The 22198-nt window shown below is 48.6% G+C and overlaps 1 protein-coding gene across 3 annotated transcripts in view; it reads right to left on the bottom strand.

Moving 5' to 3' along the window:
* Positions 1 to 1898: 1898 nt before the first annotated feature.
* The window catches only part of RAD18 (RAD18 E3 ubiquitin protein ligase), a 232811-nt gene continuing 212511 nt past the window's right edge, over positions 1899 to 22198 (bottom strand). For all 3 annotated transcript variants that reach the window (XM_077276771.1, XM_077276774.1, XM_077276775.1), the window contains one exon: positions 1899 to 2897. In XM_077276771.1, the coding sequence (XP_077132886.1) occupies positions 2798 to 2897 (100 nt within the window). In that variant the 3' untranslated portion in view covers positions 1899 to 2797. The remainder of the gene's footprint in view (positions 2898 to 22198) is intronic.

Raw genomic sequence — 22198 nt, 5'->3', positions numbered from 1 at the left:
TATCTCTGTATACAGGGAGCTCCCCCTAGTGGTGGCTGCAGACAGGATCTTATCATGTATCTCTGTATACAGGGAGCTCCCCCTAGTGGAGGCTGCAGACAGGATCTTATCATGTATCTCTGTATACAGGGAGCTCCCCCTAGTGGTGACTGCAGACAGGATCTTATCATGTATCTCTGTATACAGGGAGCTCCCCCTAGTGGTGACTGCAGACAGGATGTTATCATGTATCTCTGTATACAGGGAGCTCCCCCTAGTGGTGACTGCAGACAGGATCTTATCACGTATCTGTATACAGGGAGCTCCCCCTAGTGGTGACTGTGCAGGATCTTATCATGTATCTGTATACAGGAAGCTCCCCCTAGTGGTGGCTGCAGACAGGATCTTATCATGTACCTCTGTATACAGGGAGCTGCCCCTAGTGGTGGCTGCAGACAGGATCTTATCATGTATCTCTGTATACAGGGAGCTCCCCCTAGTGGTGGCTGCAGACAGGATCTTATAATGTATCTCTGTATTCAGGGAGCTCCCCCTAGTGGTGGCTGCAGACAGGATCTTATCACGTATCTCTGTATACAGGGAGCTCCCCCTAGTGGTGGCTGCAGACAGGATCTTATCATGTATCTCTGTACACAGGAAGCTCCCCCTAGTGGTGGCTGCAGACAGAATTTTATCATATATTTCTATATACAGGGAGCTCCCCCTAGTGGTGGCTGCAGACATAATCTTATCATTTAATTATGTTCAGATTGCCCCAGATGGATTTTTTCTGCACAATAAAATTGTTTTTGATGGAGATAATCAGCTGTTTCTATGAGACTCTACAGAAGTAACATTAGTCCTTCCTCTTGCAGGTGGAGCGATCTTTTACTTGCCTGGCACTTAATATGTGCGGCTGCCTGCTGGGAGCATTTAAGGTGACAAGTATCTACTTTTGCTGCAGGCCTGAAACATGAAATAACCCTGGAAAGAGAGGTCTGCTGCGGCCACGGCTGCCGGAGGCCATCATGACTTATTCACAAGCACATTATTCAGTTTTACACGAGTGGAGCTGGTGTTTAGCAGTCGGGCTCAGCACTGATACCGGAGGGAGGACGCCAGCATGTTGATGGGATTAGCCATTAGTGGCGGCTGCTCACCGCTGCTGATAACTGATCCTCCTGACAAGTGACAATAGTTCAGGGCGAATGGTAATCTTCCTATAAAGCGTTCCCGTGTGTTTTCTGCAGACAGCGTACGAGTCGGGCAGGTTGTTTAATTCATTTCTGCAGGGGATCCTAATTCACAAGAGCGCGGCCGTTCAATGGAGAAATAGAAGCTAATCTAAGGGAAGAACCTAAGGGGAACGTCAGGGCTTAAAGTGCCTCAAACGCTGCAGGAATCTGTTTTTTGTTTTTTTTTGGAGTACAAAGCAAAGACCCTAAGTGCAACCTCACGGAAATCCTTAGATTGGGGCAGTTGTGTAAAAATACTGTAACTTTCCCAGCATCATCATAACCAGAGTCCCACAAGTTACAGATCTGACCTTTCAGGTCATGAAGTTATGGTCCAGGCTGCAGGTGCATTCATTTCTATTGTAATTCTAGACAGAGAAGAAGTAAGCTACGTCCTCCATCACTGCCATTCATTACTGTACCGACAGGCTGTATAAGAGGGGTGGAAAGTCTCACGGCCGTATTACAACACTTGGAAAAAATTAGAAAGACAGGAGAGAAGATGAGGGACGGTCCAGGTGACCGAACAAGCAGTCTGATGACACGTGGAGGTGACAGCTCCTTCCTATGTGCGACCCTGGAAACACAAAAGACTGCACAGACGGTCTCGCTCTTCAGCCGTCGGTTCAGTGATGGCTGCAAACAAAGAAATTCCGTAATGAAGGACGCACGTCCGTCTATGAATGCAGCAAATACAATATATTTATTAGTTGGGTGCAGCATGATTTTACCAAGGACGAGTCTGAAAGCAGATTCACCACTGATGTATAAAAAGGCGCAGAACTTTATACCATTGTGACATATTATTGTTATGATAAAACAAGCTACAACCAGAGACATAAAATGCACAGAAATAACGACAGCGACGATGGGGCTCGGACCGACGGACGAGGGGACAGCAGCGCAGGCTCGCACCCCTGTATACAGAAGACAATGTCACACATTGAAGGAAAATGGAAAAAGTCTAAAAGTGATAAATGTTTCCATCCCGTCTGTTTCATGTTCACATTAAAAAGCGTAATCGCAGGACCCAGGGTCTCCGCAATGCAGAATATCCCATTACCTGCCCCTTGTGCCTCCGCACACATTTGTTTTTCCACATTTGTGTAAAGTCCCTGTTACACCATAAGAAATTAATGAGTGAGCAAAAAGGATTTCTGTTCAGTAGCAAATAAACCCTCAACCTCCTTTCCCGTAAAGAAGATGTTCTGGGAACCTGGGTGACAACCAATATGGCAGCAATGACAGTCACGGGGGCTCTCAGGCTTTACAGACCTGTGAACACGAATTCTGCCAACAGACGACTATGTGGGAGAACAAGCAGTATCCCCGAATATTAGAGTCTGCAAACCAAATCCACAGGAGCTATGATGGTGGACATACTGGCTGTCATCCAGCTTCCCCAGTAGCGCTGTCAGAATCCAGGTAGAGAAAAACTGCTGGAAACCCCTCAATTAGGGGGAAACCCTCCTGACTTCTTAGGCTCCAGATGCAGCAGATCTTCCTGTATGAGCAAAGTCATCTGAGTTCACCATCTTCAGGTCCCGTGAGACGTCCTCGGTCTCTGGAGAGAAGACACATTTCTACTTGGACTGCCTCTTGCTCCTTGATGTTTTTGATTTGGATGACGCTTCATAGGAGGATGTGACTTTCCTCTTTCTCCTTCTGTGTCCTGACTGTGTCCTTAAGACAAAGCAAAAAATAGTTATAAATCATGTATTATACCCCAGAACTGCATTCAGTCACAGTGTACATACATAACATTACTGATCCTGAGATACCTCCTGTATTATACCCCAGAGCTGCACTCACTATTCTGCTGGTGCAGTCACTGTGTACATACATAACATTACTGATCCTGAGTTACATCCTGTATTATACTCCAGAGCTGCACTCACTATTCTGCTGGTGCAGTCACTGTGTACATACATAACATTACTGATCCGGAGTTACCTCCTGTATTATACTCCAGAGCTGCACTCACTATTCTGCTGGTGCAGTCACTGTGTACATACATAACATTACTGATCCTGAGTTACCTCCTGTATTATACTCCAGAGCTGCACTCACTATTCTGCTGGTGCAGTCACTGTGTACATACATTACATTACTGATCCTGAGTTACATCCTGTATTATACCCCAGAGCTGCGCTCACTATTCTGCTGGTGCAGTCACTGTGTACATACATTACATTACTGATCCTGAGTTACATCCTGTATTATACCCCAGAGCTGCACTCACTATTCTGCTGGTGCAGTCACTGTGTACATACATTACATTACTGATCCTGAGTTACATCCTATATTATACCCCAGAGCTGTACTCAATATTCTGCTGGTGCAGTCACTGTGTACATACAATACATTACTGATCCTGAGTTACATCCTGTATTATACTCCAGAGCAGCACTCACTATTCTGCTGGTGCAGTCACTGTGTACATACATTACATTACTGATCCAGAGTTACCTCCTGTATTATATCCCAGAGCTGCACTCACTATCCTGCTGGTGCAGTCACTGTGTATATACATTACATTACTGATCCTGAGTTACATCCTGTATTATACTCCAGAGCTGCACTCACTATTCTGCTGGTGTAGTCACTGTGTACATACATTACATTACTGATCCTGAGTTACATCCTGTATTATACTCCAGAGCAGCACTCACTATTCTGCTGGTGCAGTCACTGTGTACATACATTACATTACTGATCCTGAGTTACATCCTGTGTTATACCCCAGAGCTGCACTCACTATTCTGCTGGTGCAGTCGCTGTGTACATACATTACTGATCCTGAGTTACATCCTTTATTATACCCCAGAGCTGCACTCACTATTCTGCTGGTGCAGTCACTGTGTACATACATTACAGTACTGATCCTGAGTTACCTCCTGTATTATACTCCAGAGCTGCACTCACTATTCTGCTGGTGCAGTCACTGTGTACATACATTACATTACTGATCCTGAGTTACCTCCTGTATTATACTCCAGAGCTGCACTCACTATTCTGCTGGTGCAGTCACTGTCTACATACATTACTGATCCTGAGTTACCTCCTGTATTATACTCCAGAGCTGCACTCGCTATTCTGCTGGTGGAGTCACTGTGTACATACATTACACTACTGATCCTGAGTTACATCCTGTATTATACTCCAGATCTGCACTCACTATTCTGCTGGTGCAGTCACTGTGTACATACATTACATTACTGATCCTGAGTTACCTCCTGTATTATACTCCAGAGCTGCACTCACTATGCTGCTGGTACAGTCACTGTGTACACACATTACATTACTGATCCTGAGATACATCCTGCATTATACCCCAGAGCTGCACTCACTATTCTGCTGGTGCAGACACTGTGTACATACATTACTGATCCTGAGTTACATCCTGTATTATACCCCAGATCTGCACTCACTATTCTGCTGGTGCAGTCACTGTGTACATACATTACTGATCCTGAGTTACCTCCTGTATTATACTCCAGAGCTGCACTCACTATTCTGCTGGTGCAGTCACTGTGTACATACATTACATTACTGATCCTGAGTTACCTCCTGTATTATACCCCAGAGCTGCACTCACTATTCTGCTGGTGCAGTCACTGTGTACATACATTACTGATCCTGAGTTACCTCCTGTATTATACTCCAGAGCTGCACTCACTATTCTGCTGGTGCAGTCACTGTGTACATACATTACATTACTGATCCTGAGTTACATCCTGTATTATACTCCAGAGCTGCACTCACTATTCTGCTGGTGCAGTCACTGTGTACATACATTACATTACTGATCCTGAGTTACCTCCTGTATTATACCCCAGAGCTGCACTCACTATTCTGCTGGTGCAGTCACTGTGTACATACAGTGCCTAAAAGTAGTATTCAACCCCCTGCAGATTTAGCAGGTTTAATAAGATGCAAATAAGTTAGAGCCTTCAAACTTCAAACAAGAGCAGGATTTATTAACAGATGCATAATCTTACAAACCAAAAAGTTTTGTTGCTCAGTTAAATTTTTATAAATTTTAAACATAAAAGTGTGGGTCAATTATTATTCAACCCCTAGGTTTAATATTTTGTGGAATAACCTTTGTTTGCAATTACAGCTAATAATCGTCTTTTATAAGACCTGATCAGGCCGGCACAGGTCTCTGGAGTTATCTTGGCCCACTCCTCCATGCAGATCTTCTCCAAGTTATCTAGGTTCTTTGGGTGTCTCATGTGGACTTTAATCTTGAGCTCCTTCCACAAGTTTTCAATTGGGTTAAGGTCAGGAGACTGACTAGGCCACTGCAACACCTTGATTTTTTGCCTCTTGAACCAGGCCTTGGTTTTCTTGGCTGTGTGCTTTGGGTCGTTGTCTTGTTGGAAGATGAAATGACGACCCATCTTAAGATCCTTGATGGAGGAGCGGAGGTTCTTGGCCAAAATCTCCAGGTAGGCCGTGCTATCCATCTTCCCATGGATGCGGACCAGATGGCCAGGCCCCTTGGCTGAGAAACAGCTCCACAGCATGATGCTGCCACCACCATGCTTGACTGTAGGGATGGTATTCTTGGGGTCGTATGCAGTGCCATTTAGTCTCCAAACGTCACGTGTGTGGTTGGCACCAAAGATCTCGATCTTGGTCTCATCAGACCAGAGAACCTTGAACCAGTCAGTCTCAGAGTCCTCCAAGTGATCATGAGCAAACTGTAGACGAGCCTTGACATGACGCTTTGAAAGTAAAGGTACCTTACGGGCTCGTCTGGAACGGAGACCATTGCGGTGGAGTACGTTACTTATGGTATTGACTGAAACCAATGTCCCCACTGCCATGAGATCTTCCCGGAGCTCCTTCCTTGTTGTCCTTGGGTTAGCCTTGACTCTTCGGACAAGCCTGGCCTCGGCACGGGAGGAAACTTTCAAAGGCTGTCCAGGCTGTGGAAGGCTAACAGTAGTTCCATAAGCCTTCCACTTCTGGATGATGCTCCCAACAGTGGAGACAGGTAGGCCCAACTCCTTGGAAAGGGTTTTGTACCCCTTGCCAGCCTTGTGACCCTCCACGATCTTGTCTCTGATGGCCTTGGAATGCTCCTTTGTCTTTCCCATGTTGACCATGTATGAGTGCTGTTCACAAGTTTGGGGAGGGTCTTAAATAGTCAGAAAAGGCTGGAAAAAGAGATAATTAATCCAAACATGTGAAGCTCATTGTTCTTTGTGCCTGAACTACTTCTTAATACTTTAGGGGAACCAAACAGAATTCTGGTGGGTTGAGGGGTTGAATAATAAATGACCCTCTGAAAAAACTTTTCCCAATTTAAAAAAAAAAATAAACAAAGAAATAACATTCTTTTTTGCTGCAGTGCATTTCACACTTCCAGGCTGATCTACAGTCCAAATGTCACAATGCCAAGTTAATTCCAAATGTGTAAACCTGCTAAATCTGCAGGGGGTTGAATACTACTTGTAGGCACTGTACATTACATTACTGATTCTGAGTTACAGCCTGTATTATACCCCAGAGCTGCACTCACTATTCTGCTGGTGCAGTCACTGTGTACATACATTACATTACTGATTCTGAGTTACAGCCTGTATTATACCCCAGAGCTGCACTCACTATTCTGCTGGTGCAGTTACTGTGTGGTTCAGTATTGTGAGTGAAAGGCTCAGCCGCCCTATCTATACGGGTACTGTGGGGTTTCCTCCAGGTGTCGCCTGTTCTGGTGATTACCTGGCTATTTTGCTGGATGGCAATGATTAGAATGTTGTTAGTTGTAGACTAACTTTGCTCTGAGTTCTAATATTCTGATTAGTGATGAGCGAATATATTTGTTACTCGAGATTTCTCGAGCATGCTCGGGGGTCCTCCAAGTATTTTTAGTGCTCGGAGATTTCGTTTTTATTGCCGCAGCTGCATGATTTACATCTGTTAGCCAGGATAAGTACATGTGGGGGTTGCCTGGTTGCTAGGGAATCCCCACATGTACTTATGCTGGCTAACAGATGTAATCATTCAGCTGCGGCAATAAAAACTAAATCTCCGAGCACTAAATAATACTCGGAGGACCCCCGAGCATGCTCGAGAAATCTCGAGTAACGAATATATTTTCTCATCACTAAAATTACGTTCACATTTGCAATGTTGGGCGCAGCGTCGCCGACGCAACGCAAAACGCATACACAACGCAGCGTTTTTTGACGCATGCGTTCAACGTTTACATGAATTTTGGCCGCAGAAAAACTGCATCATGTAGCGTCGGCTGCGCCCGGACTGTTGCGTCCAAATGACGCATGCGTCAGACAACGCTAGACAAAGCATACCGGCGCATGCCCATGCGCCCCCCATGTTAAAGATAGGGGCGCATGACGCATGTGTCGGTATCCGTTGGCGACGCTGCGCCCAACAACGCAAATGTGACCGTAGCCGAATTCTGATCTTTGTTGCCCAACCTTGGATTTGCCTTTGACCATCCATTCGCCCAGCCGTTCTCTTGATCCGCTTCCTTCTTGTGATTCTGACCTGACTACGCCTTTGTCTCTCCCCTCTTTTTATGACCGCAGACTCCTTGACTTCCCCAACTCACGGCTTGTCGGTGAGAAGTACAAAAAATCTAATCCCGGCATACTCCAAAAACGTGAAGACAGAACTGTTGCTTTCAAAGTTTTTTTTAAATATATCTTGCGCAAAAGAGAATGGTTTCCAACGTTTTGGCTCAGGCACGAGCCTTGGTCAGGAAGAGTCTTCTGGTAGTTATATTGTATGTAGGTCCCAGGCTCCAGGGACAGACTGGGACTAAAATTCAGCCCTGGCATTTGAAGTTACACAGGCCTACTTGTCACATGGTGACTGTATATCTTTGTACACTTGTAGGCAGGGCCGGTTTTAGGCAAAGTGGGGCCCTAGGCAAAGTTTAAAATGGGGCCCCAAATGCTAACATATTGCACATCACACAAAAGCATTTCGGTTGTATTTACGTGCGCTGAGTTCAGGCCGCTAAATGAGTGTGATCAACAATACTGAAGTTGTTCAACACTTGTTTCCCGGCCTCTTTCCACCATCTGAGAAAGAATGATAGGACAGAACGATCACTAACAGATCACTAACAGATCCCCATACAGTATCATGTTATCAGCAGCACACCTACAGTTTACGCTGGCGATGTCCTGCTGAGAACAATGATATTTGTTCTGGCAAAAACAATCTGAATATGCAGCATTTTACTTGTTTAGTAAAATACACCCCATAGTCCTCCATATATTATAATGTGCTCCACAGTCCTCCATATAGTATAATACACTCCCTATAGTCCTCCATATATTAAAATACACTGCTCAGTCCTCCACATAGTATAATACACTCCTCATAGTCCTCCATATAGCATAATACACTCCTCATAGTGCTCCATATAGTATAATGCACCGCCATAGTCATCCATGTAGTACAATTCACTTCCCATAGTATAATGCACCCCATAGTTCTTCATATAGTATAACGTATTCCCCATAGTCCTCGATACAGTATAATGCAGCCCACATATAGTATAATGTAGCCACCACCCTACAGAATATAATGCGGCAACCACAGAGTATAATGCAGCCACCCCACAGAGTATAATGCAGCCACCCCACAGAGTTTAATGCAGCCACCCCACAGAGTATAATGCAGCCACCCCACAGAGTATAATGTAACCCCATAGACTATAATGCAGCCCACCTCCCCATAATATATCATGTAGCCCCCCATAGAATATAATGCAGCCCCCCATAGTATATAACACAACCTCCCCCATAGAATATAATATACCCCCACAATAGTATATACCACAGCCACATAGTACATAACATGGCCTCCCCATAGAAGATAATATACTCCCCATAGTATATAGCAAAGCCCACATAGTATATAGCACAGCCCGCATAGTAGATAACACAGCCCATACAGCAGTATACAGCACAGCACACACAGTAGTATATACAGCACAGCCCACACAGTGGTATATACAGCACAGCCCGCAGTGGTATATACAGCACAGCCCGCACAGTGGTATATACAGCACAGCCCGCACAGTGGTATATACAGCACACCCGCAGTGTGGTATATCCAGCACAGCCCGCACAGTGGTATATACAGCACAGCCCGCACAGTGGTATATCCAGCACAGCCCGCATCTCTCCTCCTCCTCCTCCCCCCCCCCACCGAGAATGTCCCCACAGTCCAGTAAAAAAAAAAACACTCTCCTTACCTTTCCTCTTGCCCGCGTTGCTTCCTGCTCCGGTCTCAGCGGCTGCAGTCTGCCCGGGACACAGCAGGTGCGCGATATGACGTCATCGCGCACCCGCAGTGTCAGAGGCAGAGCGGGGAATGATGGGAGAGGGAGCGTCTGTAAACGCTCTCTCCTCCATCATTGCATTCAACTGTACCGGCGTCACCCCGGTATAGTTGAATGCGACGGCAGGGGGGTGAGTCGTCGGCGGCGGGGGAGGCGGATCGAGCGGCCCACGACTGGCACCGGCCCTTCTGGCATTTGCCAGAAGGGCCCGATGGCCAGTCCGGCCCTGCCGGGCTCTCAGATTGCCCTATGGAAGTCTGTCAAAAGTGGTCTTAATTGGCCAGCAGAATGGAATTGTTCACACCCATAGAGTACTATGCTTTGCTATCAGTTGCTAGGAATACAGATGTATTGAGGTAGACTTGGCCTTTGTATCTTTCAAAAGTAATGGGATGCGCATAAGGTATTGTAAGAGGTAGTTAGACCACAATGAGCCTTATTCACTGCTCATAGGGAAGGCTGCAGCTGGCAGGTGGCTCCCACCCTGTATCCTTGTTAGTGACCGCTTCAGTGTGGAGGCAAGGAGAGAAGTGACTCAGCGTCACGATATATAGACAGAAAACATCTACGTCCAGCTCCCTAATGCAGACAATACCATGGATAGAGGGGTGGATGCTGCAGGTACAGTATGTCATATGTATGGATGCACAAAAAAAATATCTGGAATATTTCTGAGCATCAGCGATCATCTAATCATCATGTATGAGATGTCCCAGCGGATGCAAATCTGCATCCCACAGATCACACCCTAAAACACTGACTTATACATGGCGTATGAATGTAGATTGCAAGAAAAAAGTCAAAGTACAATTCAAAAAGTGAAATGTACAGGAGCGCTGATTACAATGCAAAAGCTAACAATCCGAAAAGATGCAGCAGCGCCGTGCACGATCTGCATGTATGATTTGTGGATTCTGAATTGCACTTCTGCTACATTTCCAGAAGGCAGCAGATGCTGCGCACGATGCGGAGAGGGCGGAGCTCTGCTAGGTTCAATGCGGAGAGGGCAGAGCTCTGCTAGGTTCGATGCGGAGAGGGCAGAGCTCTGCTAGGTTCGATGCGGAGAGGGCAGAGCTCTGCTAGGTTCGATGCGGAGAGGGCAGAGCTCTGCTAGGTTCGATGCGGAGAGGGCAGAGCTCTGCTAGGTTCGATGCGGAGAGGGCAGAGCTCTGCTAGGTTCGATGCGGAGAGGGCAGAGCTCTGCTAGGTTCGATGCGGAGAGGGCAGAGCTCTGCTAGGTTCGATGCGGAGAGGGCAGAGCTCTGCTAGCCTCGATGCGGAGAGGGCAGAGCTCTGCTAGGTTCGATGCGGAGAGGGCAGAGCTCTGCTAGCTTCGATGCGGAGAGGGCAGGGCTCTGCTAGGTTCGATGCGGAGAGGGCAGAGCTCTGCTAGGTTCGATGCGGAGAGGGCAGAGCTCTGCTAGGTTCGATGCGGAGAGGGCAGAGCTCTGCTAGGTTCGATGCGGAGAGGGCAGAGCTCTGCTAGGTTCGATGCGGAGAGGGCAGAGCTCTGCTAGGTTCGATGCGGAGAGGGCAGAGCTCTGCTATGTTTGATGAGGAGAGGGCAGAGCTCTGCTAGGTTCGATGCGGAGAGGGCAGAGCTCTGCTAGGTTCGATGTGGAGAGGGCAGAGCTCTGCTACCTTCATACGGGTGAAATCAAACAGTCCCTCTGTCAGCAGATGGAGGGGAACTATCCCAATACACATGAGCACTACATGCAAAGCCATTCTAGAATCCAAAAAGTAGCCAGAGATGGCTGATAACAGGGAGCAATAGCTGGCATCCATCTGCACAGCAGTTGGAGCGAAGGCTGGCTTTAAATTGTGCCCTACTGACTAACTTTCTGAGAAGATTTATTGAAATGGTTAATTAGGTAGAAGGATGTTGGCTGGAAATAATAGTTTATTTTTCTCTGAGCATTTTCATGGGCTGTCAGAGTGGATTCTCGCTGTGCAATAGAGGACTATTGCAACACGCAGTGGGACGGCGTCTGCGGATCTAGAAAGAAGATCTGTAAATGTCAACAGTTTCCCTTAGAACAGTCCTAGCCCGGTATGGCCATGCTGCAGGTGAGCGCAGGGTCGGGGGACACAGCGCAGGTCACAATGGCTCCCGCTGCAGCAGAACACGGGGTTGGAATCATTAGACTTCTGGATGATTTATTGGTTTCTAGCAACTGATGACATTCTTTGTTATAAATTACAGTAATTTAAAGAGTATGCAGAGTTTTGCAACCATTTTTTAAATACTTCATTGCATCGAAAAACTTTACAAACTATAAAGAAAATGCTACAGATTTGCATCTACAGCCCCTATACTGATCTATGTGTTTCCATAGATACAGTACAAGCGTTGGGTGTAGTCGGATCCGATAGTCGTTTGTCATTTCCTTTCACCAGTCTGTAGCCCAGGAGACACATATCTTTGCACTGAAGCTGCATACACAAATAATATTAATAATAAAATAGTTTCTTTTTATAAATTAAGATGCAATGGACCAATAGAAACATATTGCACAAACTTCTATGTTCTTTCATCCACCCGCCCGGGTCACGTGTTTAGCCGTCACAGCCAAGGACATTGTCCCACAGATGGAGAATGTGACAGCGGGAAGGTCAGGAACTCGGCACTCCCAACATTTCATTATAAAAGAGTTGGACCCCTTACGTTCTGTTGGAAGACCCCGCAGAATCCCGGCCAGGAGCTGCCAGAATATCATCTTATTTGGAGAAGCTCCAGGAACCGTGATTTTGAGCTGGATTTGCCTTCGTTACTAGTTATCGCTGCCATCAAAGATGGAGCAATTAGTCAGAGATGAGTCCAATTAACAGAAGCAGCTGCATTAACGGCGCTAGCAAGGTTCACTCCACCGGGAAACAACTCTAAGCCGGGAAGTAAATGCTAATGGGGATGAAAAAAAACGTAAATCAAATTCTTCTGAGATTGCGGGAAAAAAATATCTACATGTATATATATGAAAATTTGTGATGTGGTAAAGCTGAAATTATTAATGGAAATCACCAAGAGCATGACGACTATGGCAGGTGACTGAAGTCGAGAAAGTTGCTGCCAAGAATCATTGTAGAATACAGACCTCAGGGATTCACAGTGATGTTCTCCGTTCATCCAAATTAAGTTCTCTCCTGAAATGAGCATTGTGTTCTGATATAGAGTTACAAACCCTCTTTATAGACATAGATATACAAATTATGTTCTATCTACCCACAGCCACCACAAGGGGAAGCACCTTATATACAGAGACAGAATCTCATCATGTATCTCAGTATACAGGGAGCTCCCCCTAGTGGTGGCTGCAGACAGGATCTTATCATGTATCTCTGTATACAGGGAGCTCCCCCTAGTGGTGGCTGCAGACAGGATCTTATCATGTATCTCTGTATACAGGGAGCTCCCCCTAGTGGTGACTGCAGACAGGATCTTATCATGTATCTCTGTATACAGGGAGCTCCCCCTAGTGGTGGCTGCAGACAGGATCTTATCATGTATCTCTGTATACAGGGAGCTCCCCCTAGTGGTGACTGCAGACAGGATCTTATCATGTATCTCTGTATACAGGAAGCTCCCTCTAGTGGTGGCTGCAGACAGAATCTTATCATGTATCTCTGTATACAGGGAGCTCCCCCTAGTGGTGGCTGCAGACAGGATCTTATCATGTATCTCTGTATACAGGAAGCTCCCTCTAGTGGTGACTGCAGACAGGATCTTATCATGTATCTCAGTATACAGGGAGCTCCCCCTAGTGGTGGCTGCAGGCAGAACTTCCTTGTGTATTTTTATATTCAAGCAACTTTGCATTAAAAAAAAACAAAAGAAAAAAAAAACATAACTCTAACAAATTCAAGATATATTAAAAAACTGAATCCATGACTAAAAGGGTGAAATTTAGTTTAAAGAAAGCATGTAAGTAGCTTAAAGAATAGAGCCGTAGAGGTGTGAAAATATGCCTTACTGTAATGGTTTAGTAGCAGCAAGGAATGTAAATATGAAGTATTATTCTGACGTTCGCGCTCCCCCCGACAGCATTTCAGCCTTAGAGACGGCCTTCAGAGGTGCTAGCTCTCGGTATGCGATCACCACGGCATGTCTTTCAAAACAGCAGACCCAAATATCTACGAGAGTCCACGGACATGCTCCTTCTATTAGGGGTCTCTTAAGTTTATTAACTGCGATGAATGTGTGTCAGCAAAAACGGTGCCGAGTGCTGGCAAGCCATAACTACCCAATGTGTCTTTTTGGGAAAAATGATCAATCTAGAAATATTGGAGCTTCTGCAGGGGCCGATGGCTGGACATTATAATTACACAGATCTAGATGGTATTGGATGCACGGTCGCTGCTATGACTGACATCTATTGTCTAGCTTGATGGGTTAATACTGGGCTTACTACGTGTCGTGTAATATCCTTGTGCCATTAATGAGGGGCACTAGAGGTGAGCGCCCACTCTGTGTGGGAGGGAAAGGCCACTTGTTATTCATTGCTGCCAGCCTGTAATCAATGCGGCACTTATCCTGGCACCGGCTGCAATCACTGAACATCGGCTCCACAATAACCAAGAAACAAAAGGACAGAGCAGTAGAGCCGGAGGCCGCTCAGTGCCCCATCCGGCAATCAGGCCCTCACCTCTCTGTTACCATCACTCACCGCAGCCTATAATAAAGCACAAAGAGCATTATTCCATCACCACTCACTGCGGGCATGTACGGCAGGCACAAGTGACAGGCAGGGCTGACAATGGCAGGAAGGACCAGGAACACAGGAGAAGAAGGGCCCCACGAATGAATCCAACCAGGGCCCATAAATAGCCGCATGATGTAAGAAAGGAAGGGCCCCACATATAGAAAGAAAGAGACACACATACATTACACAAAGAACCCTGTAAATACATCGTATAAGGGCCCCAATGGAACAGGAGACATCAGAAGAAGAGTCCCATACACACAAGGAAGGCATCACCCTACAGGAGACATCAGAGCAAGGAAGCCACCCAACAAGACATCAGAGGAAGGGTACCACCCTACAGGAGACATCAGAGCAAGGATGCCACCCAACAAGAGACATCAAAGGAAGGGTACCACCCTACAGGAGACATCAGAGCAAGGAAGCCACCCAACAAGACATCAGAGGAAGGGTACCACCCTACAGGAGACATCAGAGCAAGGATGCCACCCAACAAGAGACATCAGAGGGAGGGTACCACCCTACAGGAGACATCAGAGCAAGGATGCCACCCAACAAGAGACATCAGAGGGAGGGTACCACCCTACAGGAGACATCAGAGCAAGGATGCCACCCAACAAGAGACATCAGAGGAAGGGTACCACCCTACAGGAGACATCAGAGCAAGGAAGCCACCCAACAAGAGACATCAGAGGAAGGGTACCACCCTACAGGAGACATCAGAGCAAGGATGCCACCCAACAAGAGACATCAAAGGAAGGGTACCACCCTACAGGAGACATCAGAGCAAGGATGCCACCCAACAAGAGACATCAGAGGAAGGGTACCACCCTACAGGAGACATCAGAGCAAGGATGCCACCCAACAAGAGACATCAAAGGAAGGGTACCACCCTACAGGAGACATCAGAGCAAGGATGCCACCCAACAAGACATCAGAGGAAGGGTACCCCCCTACAGGAGACATCAGAGCAAGGAAGCCACCCAACAAGACATCAGAGGAAGGGTACCACCCTACAGGAGACATCAGAGCAAGGAAGCCACCCAACAAGACATCAGAGGAAGGGTACCACCCTACAGGAGACATCAGAGCAAGGAAGCCACCCAACAAGACATCAGAGGAAGGGTACCACCCTACAGGAGACATCAGAGCAAGGATGCCACCCAACAAGAGACATCAAAGGAAGGGTACCACCCTACAGGAGACATCAGAGCAAGGATGCCACCCAACAAGAGACATCAGAGGAAAGGTCCCACCCTACAGGAGACATCAGAGCAAGAATGCCACCCAACAAGAGACATCAAAGGAAGGGTACCACCCTACAGGAGACATCAGAGCAAGGATGCCACCCAACAAGAGACATCAGAGCAAGGATGCCACCCAACAAGAGACATCAGAGGAAAGGTCCCACCCTACAGGAGACATCAGAGCAAGAATGCCACCCAACAAGAGACATCAAAGGAAGGGTACCACCCTACAGGAGACATCAGAGCAAGGATGCCACCCAACAAGAGACATCAGAGCAAGGATGCCACCCAACAAGAGTCATCAGAGGAAGGGTACCACCCTACAGGAGACATCAGAGCAAGGATGCCACCCAACAAGATTCATCAGAGGAAGGGTACCACCCAACAGGAAACATCAGAGCAAGGATGCCACCCAACAAGAGACATCAGAGGAAGGGTACCACGCTACAGGAGACATCAGAGCAAGGATGCCACCCAACAAGAGACATCAGAGGAAGGGTACCACCGTACAGGAGACATCAGAACAAGGATGCCACCCAAAAGAGACATCAGAGGAAGGGTACCACCCTACAGGAGACATCAGAGCAAGGATGCCACCCAACAAGAGACATCAGAGGAAGGGTCCCACCCAACAGGAAACATCAGAGCAAGGATGCCACCCAAAAGAGACATCAGAGCAAGGATACCACCCAACAAGAGACATCAGAGGAAGGGTCCCACCCAACAGGAAACATCAGAGCAAGGATCACACATAATAGTAGACACTAGAGGAAAGGTGTAACAGGAATTACTAGAGGACGGTCCCACCCAACAAGAAACATCAGAGCAAGGGTGCCACCCAATAGTAGACACCAGAGCAAGGGTGTAACAGGAGTTACCAGAGGACGGGGCCCACCCAACAAGAGACTTCAGAGCAAGGGTGCCACCAAATAGGAGATACTAGAGGAAGGGTCCCACCCAACAGGATACATAAGAAGAAGGGTCTCACCCAACAGTAGATATAAGAAGGGTCCCACCCAACAGGAGACGCCAGAGGAAAGGTCCCACCCAACATGAGACACCAGAAGAAGTGTCCCACCTAACAGGAGACACCAGGGTCCCATCCAACAGGAGACACCAGACGACAGGTCCCACTCAACATGAGACAAAAGAGGAAGGGTCCAATAAGAGACACCAGAGGAAGGGTCCAAGAGGAGACAACAGAGGAACGATCCCACCCAACAGGAGGCACCAGACGAGTCCCATTAATGAAGTAATGGATCGCCTGCAGCCTGGAGAAGCAGATCTCCTGCCACTGATTTTGGATACCTACACCAGTAATGATTATAGAAGGATATTGACGTGTTCTCTATGGTGCATGATGTGCCCCCAGATACTACACTAATATTAGCTAATACATTGTAATCCCAGACACAGATTCATGGTCTGAAAAATCAGAGGACTCTATGAGGACTGGAAGTGAATTAACCCAGCAAAAGCTGACACCCACAAGGTCCGCAGAGCGTACGGTCAGCCATGTCCACACCTATCCTCTATGAGATCTCCCTGCGCTCCGAGACACGGCAGGATAATGGATTTCTAGACTGATTCTAAGAAAACGAACACTTCAAAGTCTCAAGAGAAAAACACATCAGGATTTCCTCAGCATTGACGCACGTGATTTCCTTCTGTTGCATGGAAACATATGTTCTCCTCATAAACGTGTGAGAAAAGAGGGAAATAACAGCCCCACGGCTCGTGGATACAAACAAGGAACATATGAGGCGTCTGCTCCACTGAAATGTAATCATTGGTTCTATTAAAGTTGCTTTTATTAATAAAGCCTGCAGTGTAAAGAATGGAGGTTTTCACTCTGGTTCCACTGGTATATCTAGGTGCATGTAAATAGTGTTCAAAGGGCTCATTAAATGTCTTTCGTGCTAAAAATAAATAAATAAAAAACAACAAGCATTTCTTGATTTTTCACTTAGGACACGACAGAAGCAGCTATATTGGCGTCCAGGGTATAACATCCAGCCCCATGGTCTCCTAGGGTATAACATCCAGCCCCATGGTCTCCTAGGGTATAACATCCGTCCCCATGGCCTCCTAGGGCATTACATCCAGCCCCATGGCTTCCCAGGGTATAACATCCGTCCCCATTGCCTCCTAGGGCATTACATCCAGCCCCATGGCCTCCCAGGGTATTACATCCGGCCCCATGGCTTCCCAGGGTATATCATCCAGCCCCATGGTCTCCTAGGGTATAACATCCGTCCCCATGGCCTCCCAGGGTATTACATCTGGCCCCATGGCCTCCCAGGGTATTACATCTGGCCCCATGGCTTCCCAGGGTATTACATCCGGCCCCATGGCTTCCCAGGGTATTACATCCGGCCCCATGGCTTCCCGGGTACAAAATCCGGCCCCATGGCCTCCCGGGGTATAACATCCAGCTCCATGGCCTCCCGGGGTATAACATCCAGCCCCATGGCTTCCCAGGGTATAACATCCGTCCCCATGGCCTCCCAGGGTATTACATCCGGCCCCATGGCCTCCCAGGGTATTACATCCGGCCCCATGGCCTCCCAGGGTATTACATCCGGCCCCATGGCCTCCCAGGGTATTACATCCGGCCCCATGGCTTCCCAGGGTATAACATCCGTCCCCATGGCCTCCCAGGGTATTACATCCGGCCCCATGGCCTCCCAGGGTATTACATCCGGCCCCATGGCCTCCCAGGGTATTACATCCGGCCCCATGGCCTCCCAGGGTATTACATCCGGCCCCATGGCTTCCCGGGGTATAACATCCGGCCCCATGGCCTCCCGGGGTAAAACATCCGTCCCCATGGCCTTCTAGGGCATAACATCCATCCCCAAGGCCACCCAGGGTATAACATCCGTTGCCATGGCCTCCCGGGGCATAACATCCGGCCCCATGGCCTCCTATCGTATAAAATCGGGCCCCATTGCCTCCTAGGGTATAACACCTGGCCGCATGGCCTCCCAGAGTAAAACATCCGGGCTCATGGCCTCCCAGGGTATAATCCGGCCCAATGGCCTCCTAGGGTATAACATCCGGCCCCATGGCCTCCTATCGTATAATATCGGGCCCCATTGCCTCCTAGGGTTTAACACCCAGCTGCATGGCCTCCAGGGTAACACATCAGGGCCCATGGCCTCCCAGGGTATAATCCAGCCCAATGGCCTCATGGTCTCTAAGGGTATAACATCTGGCCCCATAGCCTCCTAGGGAAAAACAACCGGGCCCTCACCCACCGGTGTATAACATCCGTCCCCAACCCCCCCAGTGTTTAACATCTGCCACTGTTACAACTTGTGTAGAACATATAGGAGAAGAAAGTAGGATCCAGCTTCAGATCCAGGTGTATGGAAAATGGATTCCTTAGTAAGAAAAAAGTAAAAATATTTGGAAAAGAGAAAAACAAATGTACACCAACAATCTAAGGTGTGAAGGGGGTCTCATCACCAGGTGCATTTTGACAGCTACCTGTGCTTAAACTTGGTTTGAACATCTAGCCCCTTGTCCCCTACTTCCCCCAGTGAATAACGACAGGCCCCCCGCTAACCCCCCCCCCCCAGTGAATAACGACAGGCCCCCCCGCTTACCCCCCAGTGTATAACCTCCGGCCCCCCGCTTACCCCCCAGTGTATAACCTCAGGCCCCCCGCTTACCCCCCAGTATACCCAGTGTATAACCTCAGGCCCCCCGCTTACCCCCCAGTGTATAACCTCTGGCCCCCCCGCTTACCCCCCCAGTGTATAACCTCCGGCCCCCCGCTTACCCGCCCCCCCCCAGTGTATAACCTCCGGCCCCCCGCCATGCCGTCTGCCTTTACTACCATGTGACAGATTGGCCGGTGGTGCAGAGCTCACTGATACCAGCGTTGTCCTGTAATAGAAGCCACTGGAGAAACAAGTCCGTCCATGACATTTCTTCCTCCAGAATATTACCCCATCACCTGAGAAGTGGAATAAAGCGCAGCAGTTCAGCCACAAAGTGGAGACCCCATAACATTACAGGGAGCGGGGCCGAGTGCTGAAAAGCGCAAGCAGAAGAGTCCCCACAGCTCTGCTGACCCCACAACTGCAGAATCCAGACCTCCTCTGGTATCGGCACAAACACTGCGCCACCGCTGGGAGCTTCATAGCCGAGTACCTGCATGCAGCCGTACATCACAAAGCACAATGCTGAGTGAGGGGGGGATAAGAATCTGGAGCAGGAGGACATGACCGGCTGCACAGAGCCCCATCCTAACCTCAGGAATGATTTAGAATGGGGATTGAGAGTCAGTCCGTCCATTAATCATCCCGCTAAAGACAAAAACTGACGGCTGGAAGTTACACTTTATATATCACAAGTATACACCTCCAGAAGAAAACGATTAACTAGCGTTGTACCTGGAAGGGGAGGGCGATAATCTCTCTTTATGTGCGCCACTTCTAAAGCCGCGAGTCTATTCATCTCTACACGATGCTTCTCGAGTACGCAAAGTCACCGACGACAGGCACGATCCCCGGGGCGCTCCCTGCGGTCATACAAACATCGCCCTGCGGCTATTGGAGCGAACTGCCAGTTTATACTATGAGAACAGTAAATATTAGTGTCGGCATCCAGCTCCGTAATTAGGAGGGACAGCCGCACTGCAGACCTGGCGTAAGACAGGAGACACAGGAGCAGCGCTCTCAGGCCATGAGGCACCTCCAGCCGCACTGCTGACCTGGCGTAACACGAGGCACAGGAGCAGCGCTCTCAGGCCATGAGGCACCTCCAGCCACACTGCTGACCTGGCCTAACACAGGAGACTCAGGAGCAGCGCTCTCAGGCCATGAGGCACCTCCAGCCGCACTGCTGACCTGGCCTAACACAGGAGACACAGGAGCAGCGCTCTCAGGCCATGAGGCACCTCCAGCCGCACTGCTGACCTGGCGTAACACGAGGCACAGGAGCAGCGCTCTCAGGCCATGAGGCACCTCCAGCCACACTGCTGACCTGGCCTAACACAGGAGACTCAGGAGCAGCGCTCTCAGGCCATGAGGCACCTCCAGCCGCACTGCTGACCTGGCCTAACACAGGAGACACAGGAGCAGCGCTCTCAGGCCATGAGGCACCTCCAGCCGCACTGCTGACCTGGTCTAAGACCAGAGACACAGGAGCAGCGCTCTCAGGCCATGAGGCACCTCCAGCCGCACTGCTGACCTGGACTAAGATGAGAGACACAGGAGCAGCGCTCTCAGGCCATGAGGCACCTCCAGCCGCACTGCTGACCTGGACTAAGATGAGAGACACAGGAGCAGCGCTCTCAGGCCATGAGGCACCTCCAGCCGCACTGTTGACCTGGCCTAAGATGAGACACAGGAGCAGCGCTCTCAGGCCATGAGGCACCTCCAGCCGCACTGCTGGCCTGGCCTAAGACGAGAGACACAGGAGCAGCGCTCTCAGGCCAGGAGGCACCTCCAGCCACACTGCTGACCTGGCCTAAGATGAGACACAGGAGCAGCGCTCTCAGGCCATGAGGCACCTCCAGCCACACAGCTGACCTGGCCTAAGACGAGAGACACAGGAGCAGCGCTCTCAGGCCAGGAGGCACCTCCAGCCGCACTGCTGACCTGGCCTAAGACAGGAGACACAGGAGCAGCGCTCTCAAGCCATGAGGCACCTCCAGCCACACTGCTGACCTGGCTTAAGACGAGAGACAGGAGCAGCGCTCTCAGGCCATGAGGCACCTCCAGCTGCACTGCTGACCTGGCCTAAGACGAGAGACAGCGAGAGACACAGGAGCAGCGCTCTCAGGCCATGAGGCACCTCTATAATAAAGTGGCTGGGCAAAGATCTGTGGGTTAACTTGCAGCAAGTGCACAACATCCCTGCAGCACCACCACAAGGTAAAAGTGAGTATTACACATTTCACATTGTACTCAATGACTGTCCATGTAATGGCCGGGGGCGCAGAAACGTGAAGGGATCATCATGTTTTGCTCGTCCCAGGCAGGGTCTTGTGCTTCACTGCCAGGAGTCACAGGGCATCACTAGTAATAACCGGAGCCAAGATCCTGCGCATGGAAAGGAAGCTGGGACATCAGGTCTAGAGGTGTAGCGGGTACAGACCTCAGGGGATACCTAAGGCTGCAGTCAATCACGCTGATCGATCGCTGTGCACAGTCTTGCTCCAATGCGATAATGTGAATACTCAACTGTTCTTATTAATTCCACCGATCCAGAAACACTCAAAAATGAGTAATTACCAGCATGTAGTATCAGTAAGACTATTAAGAAGTCTGAAGAGGGGCGCAAAATCCAGGTAGTGAACAGACCAGTTATCCTTATAGTAAACCACTTCTCTGCGCCTAATCCGGTTCATCCAGGACCTCCTGGTTCACCGAATTCCAGGAAGAGCAGAAGACCAATATAACTCTGACCCAGGATATAGAACAGAAAAATAAATCATTTCGGGCTCTTTATTTCAACATTTTTAAAAAGTAAAAGTCATCAGTGTCAGCGCGTTGTGGCCTCCAGTCGGATTTATCGTCCTTGTACGCTGGATGATATCACATTATTAGATTTGCTGCGTCCTATAAATCGCGTGAAGTGTCTAGGATCCTGGATTATCTGGGCAGAGTCGAGAACGTCTCCTCGATACGACGGTACGGATCTCTCAGCGCCGTCGGCCGGAGGTTTATACTTTCTATTGTGCTTATTTCA

The sequence above is a fragment of the Ranitomeya variabilis genome, chromosome 8 (assembly GCF_051348905.1).
Source record: "Ranitomeya variabilis isolate aRanVar5 chromosome 8, aRanVar5.hap1, whole genome shotgun sequence".
In the NCBI taxonomy this organism is placed as follows: Eukaryota; Metazoa; Chordata; class Amphibia; order Anura; family Dendrobatidae; genus Ranitomeya; species Ranitomeya variabilis.
The sequence above is the reverse complement of the archived record's forward strand: the minus strand, read 5'-3'. Positions and strand labels throughout refer to the sequence as shown.